Source organism: Populus trichocarpa, chromosome 5 (assembly GCF_000002775.5).
Source record: "Populus trichocarpa isolate Nisqually-1 chromosome 5, P.trichocarpa_v4.1, whole genome shotgun sequence".
Lineage (NCBI taxonomy): Eukaryota > Viridiplantae > Streptophyta > Magnoliopsida > Malpighiales > Salicaceae > Populus > Populus trichocarpa.
In genome coordinates this window covers 4,622,109-4,638,647 of record NC_037289.2, presented here as the reverse complement: position 1 = coordinate 4,638,647, position 16,539 = coordinate 4,622,109, and the positions used below count along the sequence as shown (strand labels likewise).

Below are 16,539 nucleotides of genomic sequence, written 5' to 3'. Positions count from 1 at the left end.
TATTTTTAAAAAAGTTTTAATTTTTTTTAAATTAATTTTTTATAATTTTAGATCGTTCTAATATGATAATATTAAAAATAAATTTTAAAAATAAAAAATATTATTTTAAAATAAAAAATATTTTAAAAAACAATTATTATTACAATCCCAAGTACCACCATATATTAATTAAAAAGAAAAGAAAGTGAGGTGGTAAATTCATATAAAATCGACCGTGCCTTAGTTGTTTTGTTTAATGTTATAGGTACCAATGTACCATCTCACAAATTAAAAGTCCCGTAGTCTCTAGAGAAGTCTACCAACCTGCTTAAAAAAACTACGTTGCATTCTTCTAAACCATTCATCAACCTCTCTGCACAAAGGAAACTGGTTGGATCGATCGATAATCAAGAAAAACCTGAAAATAAATTGGTTGAAAATGAGAAAAAATAGTGTGTTAATAGGAGGAGGATTAGGTTATTGTTATAAACGATGGATGTCGTCGTCGTCAAGCAAAGGAAGAAAGAGATCCGCAGCAGTGTGGGGTAATGGTGACTACGGAAGATTAGGATACGGAAACTTAGATTCTATGTGGAGACCTAAGCTTATGAATTCCTCTTCCTTTCATAATTCTAATCTCAAATCCATTTCTTGTGGCGGTGCTCACACTCTCTTCTTAACAGGTCCTCTCTCTCTGTCGTTTTACATCTCTCATTTGACCTGAATTGTGAAGTTTTTTCTCTTTTTGGAGCTGTGTTATTGATTCTTATGGTATTTGGAAATAATTCAGAACTGAATTTTGATTTTTCTTTTGGAGAAATGAGTAAAATTGAACTCGCTTAATTTCAATGTATTCAGTTTTGTTTTTTAATTCAATTCTGTAGCTTTATTTAAACGGATAAATGATGAAAAAGAGAAAGTGATTAGATGAAAATATAATTCTATGTAATATGATTTTTAGACATTTTTTTTTGAATTATATTAGCTAGCAATTTTGGAACATGTGGATCTCTTATATATTATAATTTTTTTGTCTGAGTTATATTGTTTTAGTTTAATTGATTGTGAGTAGTTATTGTTGATGATGAATTTGAAGTTGTTAGTGTATCTGGGTAGAGGCTTACAAATTGTTGTCCCTCGACAGAAACTGGGCGTGTTTATGCCACCGGTCTTAATGATTTTGGACAGCTCGGCGTATCAAACAACACTACTTATTGTATGGTACAGTATCAGAAACTTTTTTTTTCTTCAATCCTTTCTCCTCTCTGTCTATGCTTCTATCATTAGATGATGTCTTTCCTTCAATCGATACAGGATCTTTAAGATACTCTCGCTGATATTTGCATGTATAAAAAGATAATTTTCGTTGCACTGAACTTGTGATCTTCTCGAAAGTAGAGAAAATATGAAAGTTTGGGGGTTTAAATTGGAGTTCAAGTAACTATTATAGCATCTCACTGTTGGGTTTTGGGATTCCATTACTTTCTAGGGTGAAAGTCTTTTTCCCTCTATGCTCTCATGAGCCCTTAGATCATGTAGAATTACAGTTCATGTAACTATGGCAGGATCATTAGTTTATTGAATTTGTGCTGTTTGCTGTCTGTTTTAAGTTGTCCAGAGGGTTATCCAATTGTACCTTTAGAGCAAGTAGTCATGTTCCTCTCTCTTGGCACAAGAACATCGACCTTTGTCCATGAGTATTATGACTTCTTAAGCAACTATTCAACATGGACGACAGGCAATGGGATCAAGTATTTGATAGGTCTTTTTTGGCTCTTTGCTACATTATGGTGTGATTTCATTAACATGCAAGTTGGTGATAAATGGTGTGAAAAGGAAAAGGTTGGGTATCTTCTATCAATCACCGTAAACCATGTATGGCCATATAACTACAAAATGTACGAAGAGTGAAAGAGCTATCAGATCACAGGTAGCACTCGATGTGCTAGGAGGACCTTACTATAAGAGTGCTTAGAATATGAAGCTGATGGCCCCAACCTGCCATAAAGAAAATTGCAGAGAAAAGACAGTAAGAAAATACGATGCTTCTAATAGAGAGTGGAAATATTCTTTATTTATACGTCTTAAGCGGCTGGTGTAGTGGATTGCATGTTTATTTGGAGTTTGGACTAGCATGTGGTGGTCCCTTATGCACCTAACGCTCAGGGGCAGGAGACTTGTATAATAAGATGTGGTAGTTAGCGATTTGCTCAACATTTGGTGCCATTTATGGTTTTTTTTCCTGATAACATGTTTCATGCTGATCCATTTGGAGAATTTCTGAGAGACCTATTTAACGTCAATGAGAATCTGTTACCTATCCAAAGCAACTAGTAAAGACACCTAAACTTAGCCTTAACTTTTGTTAGATGGAGCTGCCCGCGCAAATCATCTTATCTTTACCTTATCTGATCCATTTTTGTTTGAAATTTTTATAAACGAAAACTTTGTTATAATCAAATGAAGTCATTATCAGTCTATCTCTTGCCCTCTTAACGATGACCTGTTCATGGGGGCTTCTGCTCATCTATAGCAGAGCCATTTTAAACGATGTTCTCTCATTTTTCTTGAGAGGTGTTTGGAACTCAGCTTTGGAAGCAACTCATTCATGAAATTGGATGTTATCAGCTTTGGAAGAAACTTGATTGGACTTAATTGGAAGCAACTCATTTTTCTTGAGAGCCATTTTAAATAGAAATAGGTCTTATAAGTCTCTATCTCCAAATAAGTAATATACATTCTTATGAAAATTCTCTGTTGTGAATTGTGCTGATAAATGGTACTTTAGTGTCTTCTATTAATCTATGATTGATTGGACTGTTTTCAAAATTGTCAATGGAGCAGTTCTTTTGTATTATACATGTGCCTCACAATTGCAGGAGCCACTTGAAGTTTCTGGTCTCAAAAAGGAAATTGTGCAAATTTCAGCTGGTTATCATCACTCATGTGCTATTACAGGTTTGTGGGTGGTTATAGCATTCTTGTGGAGCTGGATGAATGTTGCTTCCAAGTGATTCTTGAAACAAAAACTAATCATATTTTTTAGGAATTTACCTATAAGAGCCATATTTCATTTCCTATCACACTGTTGTTTCTATACTTGCTTGTTTTAGTCACTTTCTGAGTTCAAAGATTTACTCACTCAACTTATAGTTCTTCTTCTTCTTCGTCTTCTTCTTTTCAATGGGAACTGGGAAAAGAGGGGAGGGAAGGTTTGGAGGGATCATGTACCTGTGGAATTGGAAGAGGGGATAAAAGTGCCAGCTCATGGATTTTATTTTGGTTCTTCCGTTTATTGGCTGTATTATTTGCTTTCTGTGACTGTATATCTTATTCCATTCTATGACAATAAATACCATTTCCTGTAGTGGATGGAGAGCTCTATACGTGGGGAAAGAACTCAAATGGACAGCTGGGTCTTGGAAAAAGTAAAAACTAAACTTGTACTGTGTTAAATATATAGGTGACATCATTGTGATTGCCTAGCTTCTCTTATTGAAGTTCCTCCCTTTAATCTTTTACTTGTTTGAAACAAAAACTCAAGGCCTAGTTACTTTGTACTTATGTATTTCTCTGATATGCAGAGGCTGAAAACGTAGTCCCTGTACCAACAAAAGTAGAATGTTTGAGCGGAATCAACATTAAAATGGTAGCTTTGGCTTCAGAGCACTCAATTGCAGTTACTGGTCTGTAGAAGGAAAATCTTACAGTGATTTTTTCCCCTCCTTGTTATCACTCACTGGTTCCTGTGACTATAGGAAAGTGGTGTGGTCTAAACAGTGTTTTGTATTGATTGTTGCTTATATTCATCAGATGGAGGTCAGGCCTTGAGTTGGGGAGGAGGAGGATCTGGGCGACTTGGTCATGGCCATCAATCAAGTCTTTTGGGGTTTTTTAGAAGCAGCAGGTTGAATTTGATTATTGCTAGCTCTTTAGTTGTTTTATGTGAAACTCAGTTCGTTTTCTTTCCTCTTAAATCCAAAGGACTATCCCTTTCTAATATTGGAATATGATGACTTACTGATTGTGTCAAAAGTTACGAGCGCAATATAAATGTGTACCTGTGGTTTGTGGGATAACATTGCTGTAGTACTTCTGTATCTTATTTTAAGGTCACAAATCATCCTGGGTGGCAAGAATTCCATGCCGCAAATGGGGCATGAATTCATTTCCACCATTGATCAACTGGGGCCCACATCAAGGGTAGGCATGAATTTGTTTACCATTCAGGCTACAAATCGTTTCCCTAAGATTGTAGTTTAGTTTGCTTATTAAAGTATGCTAGGGCTATGCTCTCTGTTTTTATTCTTTCGCCAGTCCAATTCTCGCCAGAAACAAGCTTTTATAACTGTGTTTTGAATATTTAGCCCAATGTGCTTAAATTATATATTCCACGGTCTGTAGAGAAGCAGCATGGTCAATAGATGCCATTTGACTAGAAAGGCATGAGCATCCACAAACACACACACACATCGATCACTGGTTTGTTTAAGAATGGCCTTATCCATATTTTGTGTTATGTATCTTTAGTGTGTTAATAGGGTTATAGCTCTAACCTAGCAACTGAGTTGGGAAGAGATGAACTCAATGTGTACCAAGCCTGGCATCAATTATTCAAATCGACCTATATTTGTGTAAAAGGGGATTTGTTTGAGCAACTTCCATGGTTGGTACCTGATGCTACACGCACATAAATTGAGGTGTCTAGCATTTGTATAAGGTGCCTCAAGATGTGTCTATGTGTGTTGGGATTCTATGGGCCTTCTGAAATTGATTCTGCTAGCCAGCCATGTCTTTCCATTTGTTAATTATGTATTTTAACATATTTCTATATATTTTTTATTATTTTGCAGTGAATATACACCTAGACACATTAAGAAACTTGAAGGGGTTAAGGTATTTTACAGATAAGATTTCAATTGTTGATTGATTATGTCATCTCTGGAATGGAAGTTCATTTCCATCATTAATCATTGTCTCATGGCTACAGTGCGAATGGATTTGTAGGTTAAAAACATTGCTGCCGGCTTGCTTCATTCAGCCTGCATTGATGGTATTGAGCTTCTTCTCTATGATTTTTTTTTTCTCTGTGTTCATGTAAGGCTGATGCAATGTAGATTTACTTTTAACATCTCTAGCTTGTGTGAATATTTAATATTGCAGAGAACGGCTCTGTCTACATATTTGGTGAAAAAGCAGTAGATAAACTGGTCAGTGCTAGAATTGGTGTTTACATTGGTTGTAAGCAATCATTTTCTGATTTTGTTGACTTCTATATGCATCTTATATTAATAATCTATCTGCTGGAAATGATTTCTTTTGAGAAAATTTTGTAGGCTTTTGGAGATGCGAACAACGCAACGACGCCATCTATGATAGGCAAATTGCCTTATTCTCAAGAAGTAGCATGTGGTGGCTATCACACATGTGTTATAACTAGTAATTTCTTGGTTTCTTTATAGTATTTGTATTTCATATTCACATATTTTTGTGCATATCTGTTTGTGTGCTTGAATGTAGAGGTGTATAAATATCAGTGCCATCATTTCGCATTATGGTATAGGAGATGGGAATATGAAGAGACTTGGGGAACAGGGATGTGCTGAAAATAAAAATCCTAACAGTATCAAAATAAGCTGATTAGTTATTTTTATACTCTGTTTTCACTCCCCCCCCCCCCCCCCCCCCCAGATTGATGGTCTTGAGACAGGAAGTTGGGAAAGGACACTAATGGTCAGAAAGAAATGGTGAACGAATGGAATATACCAGGCTATTTCAAAGGGATGCTAATTGTCAGAAAGAATAATTTTATTAAAGATATGGAGGATAAAGGTGGTCATTTATCAGGAAGCTTGATTTTGTAATGATGGAATTGCTCGCTTTTGTAGGTTTTGTCTTAGCATGAAGATATTTCTAGATCTATGATTGAAGAACCGATTAACTGTTCTGTTTCCAATAAAACATATATATTTGCAGATATATTTTGAGTTAGAAGTAACGAAAGTAGCTTTGGTCCAAAGGTTCGCTGTGCTTTTGTTCTAATTGTTGGGGACATTGAAGGGAATCGATGCAGGTCGTCATGGGTAAATTTCATGAATATTTTGCCAGTTGGCATGTCAGGAGGATTGTCAATCCCTAGTTTAATCAATCTGATCCTAAAAGGATGGTATGAATAAATTGGACTTTAGAACATTAGCCTGATGTTGGTTTATGTAAATCTTCTTGATTTTTTGTTTAGAGACCTGTTGAGGAGTGCCTAAACTACATTCATCTTCACTGACCCATAAAAGGGATTGTCTTTATACCCATTGGTTCCGGTGACTAGATTTTAGAAAAAAATTGATCTCTCACACACTCAACAACAACAGCAGCAGACTCAACAACAACACACACACACATGTATATACTTATGATTAGTGTAATCTAACATGTTTTCTTTTCCTTTCACTACCTTGTCATAGGTGGTGGTGAACTATACACTTGGGGCTCAAATGAAAATGGTTGTCTTGGCAACGGGTATCTATATTCCCTCAATCTTGAAGTTTAGGCTTGTTGAATGTTCACAGCTTGATCCATTAATGTCGATGTTGTTCACAGTAGGATTACAGATGAAAGTTTTGTTTGTTGAACACTGACATGTTTTTTTGGATAAAATATGTTTGGTTGACAGTTCTATTGATGTCTTGCATATTCCGGAGCGAGTTGAAGGCCCTTTTTTGAGATCTCCTGTTGAAAAGGTTTATATACTGCTGTTTCTTGGACAAATATGTTATAGGGCTATCTTGTTACATTCTGATTCAGAAATTAATTTAAAGGGTGTTACTTTGACTTGTGCTCTGTTTCCAAGTAGGGATATGGCATTCTTAACATAAATGATTCATTAGATTCTTGTTTTGATTGTTTTGTGATACACAGGTATCTTGTGGTTGGAAGCATACAGCAGCGATTTCAGGTACTCTATATTTTAGTTTGAAATTTAAATGTAAAGCTGTAGTTTCAGATATAGATTTCTAACTTTGCTAGCATGGTAATAAGGATTTTCTATTCTGTTGGCTAGTTGTAATGATATATACTGTTGGGTTTCCAAAAATCTAGGACGTGGTGGAAACGGTAATTTAATTTTTTTTTAAGGGTCCCAAGAATTTTGTTAGATAACCTAAGGTCGTTTAGAGTGGGAGCAAAGATTATTTAAAGATTAGATTTTTTTTTTTAATTTTTCTTTTCTCTACCCTATCTATCTGTATAGGTGGAGTGTATAATATGTTATGTATCATAACTTACAAAAAATATGAGGCATAACATTTTATTTAGAAGGAAAACTTAATAATTCTATAAATGGTAAAATATCACTTTGCCTCCTAAAAAATATCACATTTATTATTATTTCAGAATAGTTTTAAAAAATTTATTCAATCAAATCTTTATTTTATTTTTCTAGGTCTAAGAATTGTAATCCTTTATATTAATTACGTTCCAGTCATTAATCTTTAAAATTTATTCACAATCAAGTCACAAATTAATTGTCTCAGTTTAATTTTTTATCAATAATTTTTAATATGTGTGACTAATTAAGTTTCTAATAAGTTGAGTCAAATATAAATCATAATTCTAAATAAACTAGGATTAAATAAATTAAACAATTTAATTTATTATCAATTTAACAATTGATTGATCAATATTTGAAGATCAAGTGCACCGCTAGTAATGTGTTATGATTCTCAAATATTAAAAAAATCATAAATGATTTGATTTAACCTTTCAACAAGTAGTTTCTCAGTATAATAATTATTTTTTTTATCAAGAATATTCTGATATAGACATTATAACATTGAGTTTGTTTTCTCTATTATAATGTTTGTTTTCAATATTATAATCATTGATTATTTGAATAAGATTTGAAACTTCACATTGCACAAGGATTTTATAATCAATATTATTTGAGAATATATGTAATATTTTTTCTAATTTACCTAGGGTGATAATAATCTCTTGATCACTCAAATACATTCATATAGTTCATGTTATATTTAATATATGTATGTTTGTTACTTCTTATTAAAACAATGTGTAATTAAGATCAAAACGTAATATTTTCTATATAAGATGGAGATGAAGCCCATGTCAAAATTAATATAAGATAATTAAGATCAAAACGTAATATTAAAACAATGTATAATTAAGATCAAAATGTAATATTTTGTACATAAGATAATTTAGTAATTTCAAACGTAATATTAAAACAATGTGTAATTAAGATCAAAACAACGTGAACTATATTTGTTGAAAAAGACAGAAGATATGGTTACGCTGTTTGATGTGAAAGCAATTTAAAATATCTTGTATAAGCTGCCTCCCACGCTGGCTACCAAAAACATTTCCTTGATTGATCTAGTATCTATTTTGTAGATAGAGCAAAATGTTCTCTTACGAAACTAGAATTTAGCGTGGTGTTGAATTTGTATTACATTTGTAGTTACTGCACATGCTGTTTTGTTTTAGTAGTTGGTGGTTGATTTTGTGATAGTTTTTACGTTTGTAGTTAAAAAAAATATTTGCAGTTATAATTAAAATAAATAGATTTAAAAAAAAAATTTAGTTATGATTTTTTAAAAAATAGATATTATAAAATATATTTGGTTAAAATTATTGTGAGATAAATTTTTATATTAAAAATAAATAAAAAAATAGGTTATTTTAACTTCTATAAAATTAAGATTTGAAATGCAATAATACATGAAATCCGGTGTAAAAAGTAGAAGCATTTGACTAATCAAATGATTTTTTCTATGTAGTTGGCACAAAATAGAAGCTATCACAATATCAAATTTTAATTAATCAATTATCACAATATCAAATTGTATCATAGATGTATCATAGATTGATCAATCAAACAAGGGGCTGTGATGAAAAATTGTGAAAAATAACCGCGAAGTGGAAGTTTTTTTACCATTTTGTTCAAATGATTAGCTCTCTTCTTGAAGTATATAATCTTTCTTTTTTATGCCATGCACAATGCATTGTATTGTGTAAAATAATTTTTTGCTTATGATTACTTGAATCAAATAGCTGAGTTTAATTAGTAACCTTAACCTTCAGAAGGCAATGTGTTTACCTGGGGCTGGGGAGGTTCACATGGAACATTTTCTGAAGATGGACTTTCTTCTGGTGGACAATTGGTTTGCTTTCTCTTCTCCTGTATACTATGAAATTATCTTCTTCCAATGAGTTATGTGCGATGCTTGAAAACATCATTTTAAATATCAACGCCTCAGCATGTGGTAAAAACAGATTTTTTTTTTCTTTTTGAGAAAAAAGAAAACAGATATTTGCATTACCATTAAATTTTTTTTCAGTAGCCCGCGATGGCCATGGTAAGTAATAGATGATCAACAATGATACTTGAAATCATCACGCAATAGATAGCCAATGGTAATGGAGCCTACAGTAAGTTCCAAGGTTGAAAACATTTCTGGATAAACAAGTCAGAGTATTGTTTTTAATTCTCCCTTACAAACTTTTCCTTATTGTGAAATGATTAATCTTGTTCACTATACCAATAATATTAGATGCTAACATATAGTTCATGAGCCTGTACCATAAAATGCTTGTCACTTTTACTTGATATGAGACACTAACTTTTAGTTTATTTTGATGATATTATGGTAAATGCATTGTTGGATTTTATATGGTAACATCAAAGTTCTATCCTGCGTGGTTTTCTGCTATGGTGAAAATACTGAAAATGACTTCAAAATGTTATTCAAAACAAACACAAAATGTTCATCAATTCATTTGACCTTTAGAATATGATTGGTTTGCTGTGTTGAAGCACACCTTGCATTTTTTTGTTATTATCTCTGTAAATTCATTGTTATTGTGCTTCTTCTGCGCATTCATATTCGTCTTTACGAGTTACGAGTATAGGATATTGCATACAGGGTCATGGGGATGATTTTGACTACGTAAATCCTACATTGGTTGCCTTCGAGAAGAAAATGAAAGCATTGGAAGTGTCATGTGGGTTTAATCACACAGGTGCCATACTTGAAAGTGTTGATGCTTAAGCCATGGTTACGGTTCTTCAGTGAATGGAAGCGGTTTTGAGTTTTTACTGTTATTTCATTCATTATTTGGCTTTAACATATTCAAATGCCAATTAAATAATCATCAGTCATCAACTCCGAGACTATCTGTTCATACTCCGAACTCCAGAACGGTGCACTGTACATGATGAGGTCAATGTAACCTGTATATCCTTGCATTTACTAAAAGTAAACTATTACAGTGCGAAAACCTAAAATATGTGCGAAAACCACTGTATACATGTATTTTATTATGGATTGTAATAGTAAATTGATGATTTTATTAGTAAAAAAAATCACATAAAACTGTCTTTCAAGAGTAAAATGGTTTTTTTTTTCTAGGTTCTTTTGTCATTCTAAAATTTGTTGAAGGATAACTTAGTTTTTTCACATGTTTTTTTGGCATACTAGGGATTTTTTTGAATTTTCGTTTGCCATGCACAATGTAATTATTATACTGCCCTTGCAATAAAAAAAAATTTAGGCCTGGCTTTAGGAGCATATTTGTCATTTCATATTGGTTTTTTTTTTTCAATAATTATATGGTTCCGAGGGAGATTTGGTAATTTAACTAATAAAAAAAATTATTGACATGTTTGTGGAAGACATCAGTAAATGAGCCACCATGTCGTCTTTGGGTAGTGTGTGTGGTGGCTCGTAACAGAGAAAAATCAGCTTTCTTGAAATGTCTCTCAATTTAACATTTGTTTTTTTTTTTAGGATTTGATACATATTCATTTAATTAGGTTAATAACTTGAGTTTCAGATTTTTTTTTTAATGATATATATATATATATTGAATAATTAAAGTAGAGAGACATTTCAACTTCATCAAAACTTAACATATAAACACACTTCTCTATTGTCTTGTCATAGTTTTTCCCTTTCTAATAGATAATCGATAATTATTTTTAGTTAAAAGTAGTTATTTTTTTTTTTTGGATGAAGAGATAGATAAATAATCAGAATAAAAAATCAAATTCAAAATTTACCGAATTTTTTTATTTATTTCTATCTTTCATAGATATGAATTCTTTAAACAACCTGAAATTAATGTCACTGACACTAATAATTGTTTTTCGATCTTTCATCACCTCATCTTATAATGCCCCCAGCAGCAGCAGCAGCAGCAGCAGCAGCATCAATGCATCATCATGAACATATAATCTCGAAAATACTGGCTTTCATTCATTAATATTTAACATCCTTGTTCAAAAAAAAAAAAAATACCACAGAAGCGGTCCCCACACATGAAGTGTACCCAATCCCAATCCTACAAGTAAGAGTCCTGAGTACAGGACCCACAGAATCCACGCGCTCATGTCTCCTCTTATAGTGGGACCCACTCCACAGCTAACGTCACCTCTTCTCTCTCCACGTTGACTACTGTTCTGGGATCATAGAATCCGAGCCGTCGATTACCTGGAGTTTTGACCTGTGCTTTGATTTACGATAAAAATATTATTTTATTTCGTAATACTTTCTTTGTTTCCTCATTTTTCGGGCAGTTTTTTTCCTCGGTACCCTACCTTAGGCTTCCGCTGACACCGACATGTCGGGTTTTAAGGAGGTATTCCTCTAGCCGTCAGATCTTGAAGTTGAACGAATAGGATCTTATATTCCTGGCAACTCCGTCTTTGCAATGACGTGTTTCTAGGAAGAAACTGTTTCAGGTATCTGCTTTGCCCTAAATAACAACTGTGAATATTTTCATTTTTTTTTCCTTGGTAATATATTCCGTGCTAATTAATAAATACAGCGTAAAAAGGTACATTAATCTAATAGTCAGTCAACGACCCGAGCAATTTATCTGTGGTGACTAACCTATCAAAAAAAAGTTGACTTATTCAGTGAAAGTTGCGGAAAAAATTGTATTTTAAAATGTCTTTTTGTTTAAAAATATATTTTTATTTTATTTTTTAAAATTAATTTTTAACACCAATACATTAAAATAATATAAAAAAATATTTGAAGCTAAAAAAATTTAAAAACATGATTGAACTGCAATACTAAATATTACCTAAATCACTTTTTTTTTTATCTAATAACTTTGATAGAAGAAATTATGGTTTGTACCAAAATGCAATAAATAGTAGTTTATCCAAAACCGTGTTTTCAAATGCATTGATGAGTTTTCAAAATTCTGATTTAACTAACTTAATAACTTTTAAAAGAAATTTCTTTCAAATTCTATGATTAATCAAACCTTGGCATGATTTTAATCCATTTACATTTATGTAAGAAAATAAAAGGGTGATATGGTGTCTTATAATTAATAATGATTTAAGATGAGGATGAAAACATTGCAAGTCATCTTAATGTATAGGAACCTAAAGTGTTATAAAAATAATTTGGATGAGAATTGGAAGGGATCAAATGATAACAAATTAATGTGTTCGTCTAAATGAAAACATAGAAGTAGATTGGTAGTAGTCTAGTTTATATATTAATTTATTCTCAGCATGGTAGTACTTTAAATATTGATCATTCAATGACCCAATCATATCATCCTTCAATTTCTGTTTTTAGTGGTATAAGAGGAAAAAACAAATGTGGCTTGGGGTCATTGTAGAGAATCTCTTGGATTAAGTGTATGATGTAAAAAAACAAAATTAATATGCTTATAATATGGTAAAGCTTTTGTAGGTGTTGGCATTAATCAATTCAAGTAGCATTTAGTAGGAACTAAAAGAGAAATGGAACAATGCCGCAAATATCCTCTGGATGTTCATCATCAAATGCTTTTGAAACTTCAAGAAATGTTGAGAAGAAAAAAAGAGTTAGAGAAATGCAAGAAAATTTCAATCATTATAATGCATAACAGATGAAGAATGAAGAGTGGATGGTTACATAATTAGATGATGGTGGTGGTAAAAAAAAGATGTTAGCATCGAAGAATATCATAAAAGGAAAACAATTGGACACAAGTTTTGAAAAACATAAGGAAGTTGAAACCATAGATGTAAAAAAAAGATGTTGAGGACAACTCATGGTGTTTAAAAGTTGGCAAAATAAAGAAATAGTTGAATAATGTGATCTTACTATGACAAAATGGATGATTGATGCAAGTCTACCATTAATGTAATTAACCTTGTTTATTATCAGCATGCTATGAACGTTATAACAACTATGAGTCATGGTTTTAAAAGACCAAACTTCTATGCCCTTCGTGGTTATTACTTGGCAAAGACGATTGATGAAGTTAAGCTTTATGTGGAGAGTTATCAAGAAACTTGGAAGAAGACTGGTTGCACACTAATGACTAATGAATGAACAAATCAAAAGAAAAAAACTTTAATTAACTTATTAGTTTATTGCCCTAAAGGAACTATTTTTTTGAAATTTGTTGATGCATCAAAGGTTTCAAAGACCGCTGGGTTGTTGTATAAGTTATTTAGAGAGACGGTTTTGTATATTAGACCTAAAAACATTGTGCATATAGTGATTGAAAATGCTTCTAATTAAGATGTTGCTGATAAGTTATTGATGGAAAATTTTTCTTTAATATTTTGGTCTTATTGTGATGCTCGTTGCATTACCCTCATACTTCAATTGATTAATGCATCCATGTGTGTTGCATTGGTTTTTAATGTGCTTTTGCATCAAACTTGAACTATAATGTTATGAAATCTTGAACACTCTAGTGATGAGGATGTTGTTTGTGATAAAATATCTATCAAAATATGGGATTTGAAATTGTAATTTGTTAATTGATTTGCCTCTTAAACTTGTAACTTGCTTAGTTGTTTTTGTTAAATTATGTTGAAGTATTTTTCAATTAATTGCTTTAGTTGACATGCTATTCTTTTTATCTTTTTTTTTTTGTTAAACATTAACAAAGAGGATTGGTGGAAGGGATTTTGTATTATTTATCTTTTTTTAATTGGACCTAAACATAGACACGAGAGGATACTAAAAAGATTTATAATAGATTTATTTATTTGATTGACTTGAATCAACTTAAATTATTCATAATATGATTTCTTGACTAGATCAACTCTCAAGTTGCATTTAATAACTATGATATAAACTAAACTAGGAACACAACTCATATTTATTTATTTATTGAAGACTTTTGATAATAGTGTTTCAAAAACCCTTTTCTACTTTCTCTGCTACAAGTCAGAACTCTATATGGGTTAGGGTTTCTACACAGTGGAGAAAGGATATGCATGTGCGTGAGTTGAGGGGAATGTTGGCTGGCTCGAAGCTTAAGCAAAGAGTTTTCTCTCAAGAAACAACTGTTAAGGCTTCGGACCAGGCTTCATTCCCCTCAACCAATAAACTTATGTATGCATTTTATGCGCAAATTCAGTTCTTCTTTTGGATCTTTCTTTCTTTTTTTCACAGAAGAGATGAAGCATGAGTTCATCTCTGAGCGTAAGGTTGAGAGGAACGCTGTCTGGGTCGAGGTCATGGAGGCCATGATTATACATAAATGGCATTATCTGATGACAGCCCAGATAATCGATGCACCTGTCTTGAACCTAAATGATTCTCGGACCAGGCTCCATTCCTTCCAACCATCATTTGCTACAATTTCTTTGCTTTTCATCTCATGATTCCCCTAGCTAGCTGGCTGCAATTCTCAATATCAACATCTGGTAAAGTTCTCTCTATTTTAGTTGTACTTGTTTCTTCTCTCTCCATGGTTGTAATTATGAATATATATGAATCTGAAGGTCTAAGTAAGTTGCTTTTTTTTGTCTTCTGATGAGTATCTCTATGTTTATATTGTCTCTGGGACAGGGTCGCTAGCTTTTCTTTCAAGTTCCATATTCTCAGTTACGTGAGGATCAGTAGTATTTCACAATTGTTTCCCGACATGGATGAGTATAGCATCTCTCTCTCTCTCTCTCTCTCTCTCTCAGAAAATCACATAAAAGAAACACATAAACAGAAAATCACTCAGTTTCTTGATTATTCCTTACTTAAAATGATATATTAGAGAGATTAATAAAAATCATTTTATCTTAGATCTACTGCATGGTATCTAGCTAGCCTTGAATGGTTACATTTGACGAGACAATATAGCATGTGCAATTGTTTAAGGCAATATTTGACGTGGTTTTGAAAAAATTTAAAAACCTTTTCAGTTTCAAATTAATTTTTTAATTGTTTTGATGTAAAAAATAAATTTTAAAAAATAAAATATATATTATTTTAATATATTTTCAAATAAAAAATAATTTACAAAATAACATTTAACACATTTTCAAACCCACTTTACCTTGCTAAAAGCATATAAGCTCTTTTGTAGTGTCCAAAGGACAACCTCTATGTAACCTCGTTTTTAATACCTTTACCTTTCAGATCTTCAAGGCAAGGGGTACGGTAGAAACCTTCAGGTAAAGACATACATCTCTGCTTCTCTTTCTGAGCTAATTTTTACTCTCTCATGCAAACCATTGTATCAGATTAAAAACAAGTCTTTATAAACTGGTTAAAGCATTTAATCAGTTGCTCTAAATAGCCCATGATTATATAGCATTCAAATGGGTATATTAATATAGAAAAGGAAGAGTACCAATGAGAGAGAAAAATATATATATAAAAATTTTTTTTGAAGAAATTTTAAAATTCTAATAACGATATTATTAGTATCATTATAAAAATCTTAATGAGATAAATCTAATAATATTAAAAAAAATTATTAACAATAATTATAAAAATAAGCCATATGAGATGCTCAAGAGCAAGTCATCCACCTGCTATTTTTAGGCAACTCATGTGAACAACTTCAATTACCATTGATGATATTTTTTTATATCACTGAATTTATCTTTAATAGTGCTGGTAGTGTGATCAAGAAAGTTTTGATGTGTTTATAATATTTTTTTTTTCTCTCCTCTATAATTTGTGAATGATAATAATGGTACACTCCCGATATCCAAGATAAAATTAATTAATATGTAATAAATTTTTTATATAACATTTAATAAATATTGTTAATGTTATTATAAATGATAAGGTTAAATTATTTTGTAATGTATTTATGAGGTGTATTATTTTGTAATGTTTTATCGCTGACTGAGGTGGAAGAAAGCCAACGGGTTGCTGGTTAATTTTAGGTTTGGAGCTGAGGCCGAGAGAAACTAGCTCGGGTATGGAGGAGAAAAGATGAGGGAGCTGTTGGTGTTGATAATGACCAACGGTGATGGGGGTGTGATGTTGGTCGCTGCTTGCGATGTTTGCCTGATGACTCTGGTTTGTAAGGGCTACTATAGCAACGATCGACAACGAGATCAGGTGGATGGATTTTAGGAGGAGATCAGGTTTGTTTGAGGTACCGTTTATGTCGGGTTGAAAGGAAGGAGGAGGATGCAAGGCAGCTATGGGTTCTCAGCTGATTTGATGGCGATGGCTAGCTCGTCTGACCAGGATGATTTTGGGCTAGTGGGCTGGGGCGGCTGGTTTCGGTGCTGTGGAGGGAGAACTGGGAGAGGATAGATAGGTATTTTTATCTTTTCAGGGTTTT

The 16,539-nt window shown here is 32.4% G+C and overlaps 1 protein-coding gene across 4 annotated transcripts; it reads left to right on the top strand.

The window, feature by feature from the left end:
• The first annotated feature begins 254 nt into the window (after positions 1-254).
• On the top strand, positions 255-10,386 carry LOC7455183 (ultraviolet-B receptor UVR8). Of its 4 annotated transcripts, none has more exons than XM_024601991.2 (15): positions 255-662; positions 1,124-1,195; positions 2,859-2,937; positions 3,348-3,407; positions 3,564-3,665; positions 3,793-3,886; positions 4,833-4,875; positions 4,987-5,032; positions 5,143-5,189; positions 5,316-5,418; positions 6,441-6,495; positions 6,650-6,716; positions 6,895-6,931; positions 9,076-9,155; positions 9,918-10,386. In XM_024601991.2, exons 2-15 carry the CDS (start codon positions 1,139-1,141, stop codon positions 10,041-10,043), a joined length of 996 nt encoding a protein of 331 aa, XP_024457759.1. In that variant the 5' UTR covers positions 255-662; positions 1,124-1,138; the 3' UTR covers positions 10,044-10,386. The 4 variants fall into 4 exon arrangements, with proteins under 4 accessions (XP_024457759.1, XP_024457756.2, XP_002307065.4 ...); XM_024601988.2 differs by having other exon boundaries at positions 1,124-1,200; positions 9,079-9,155; XM_002307029.4 differs by having other exon boundaries at positions 1,124-1,200.
• The last annotated feature ends 6,153 nt before the right edge of the window (positions 10,387-16,539 follow it).

Bases quoted from the DNA above. Each gene is read 5' to 3' on its own strand.
- LOC7455183 (XM_002307029.4), top strand. From the start codon at position 419: ATGAGAAAAAATAGTGTGTTAATAGGAGGAGGATTAGGTTATTGTTAT. The intron at 2,938-3,347 runs GTTTGTGGGTGG...CATTTCCTGTAG, and splicing joins TCACTCATGTGCTATTACAG to TGGATGGAGAGCTCTATACG. The intron at 9,156-9,917 runs GTTTGCTTTCTC...TATTGCATACAG, and splicing joins TTTCTTCTGGTGGACAATTG to GGTCATGGGGATGATTTTGA.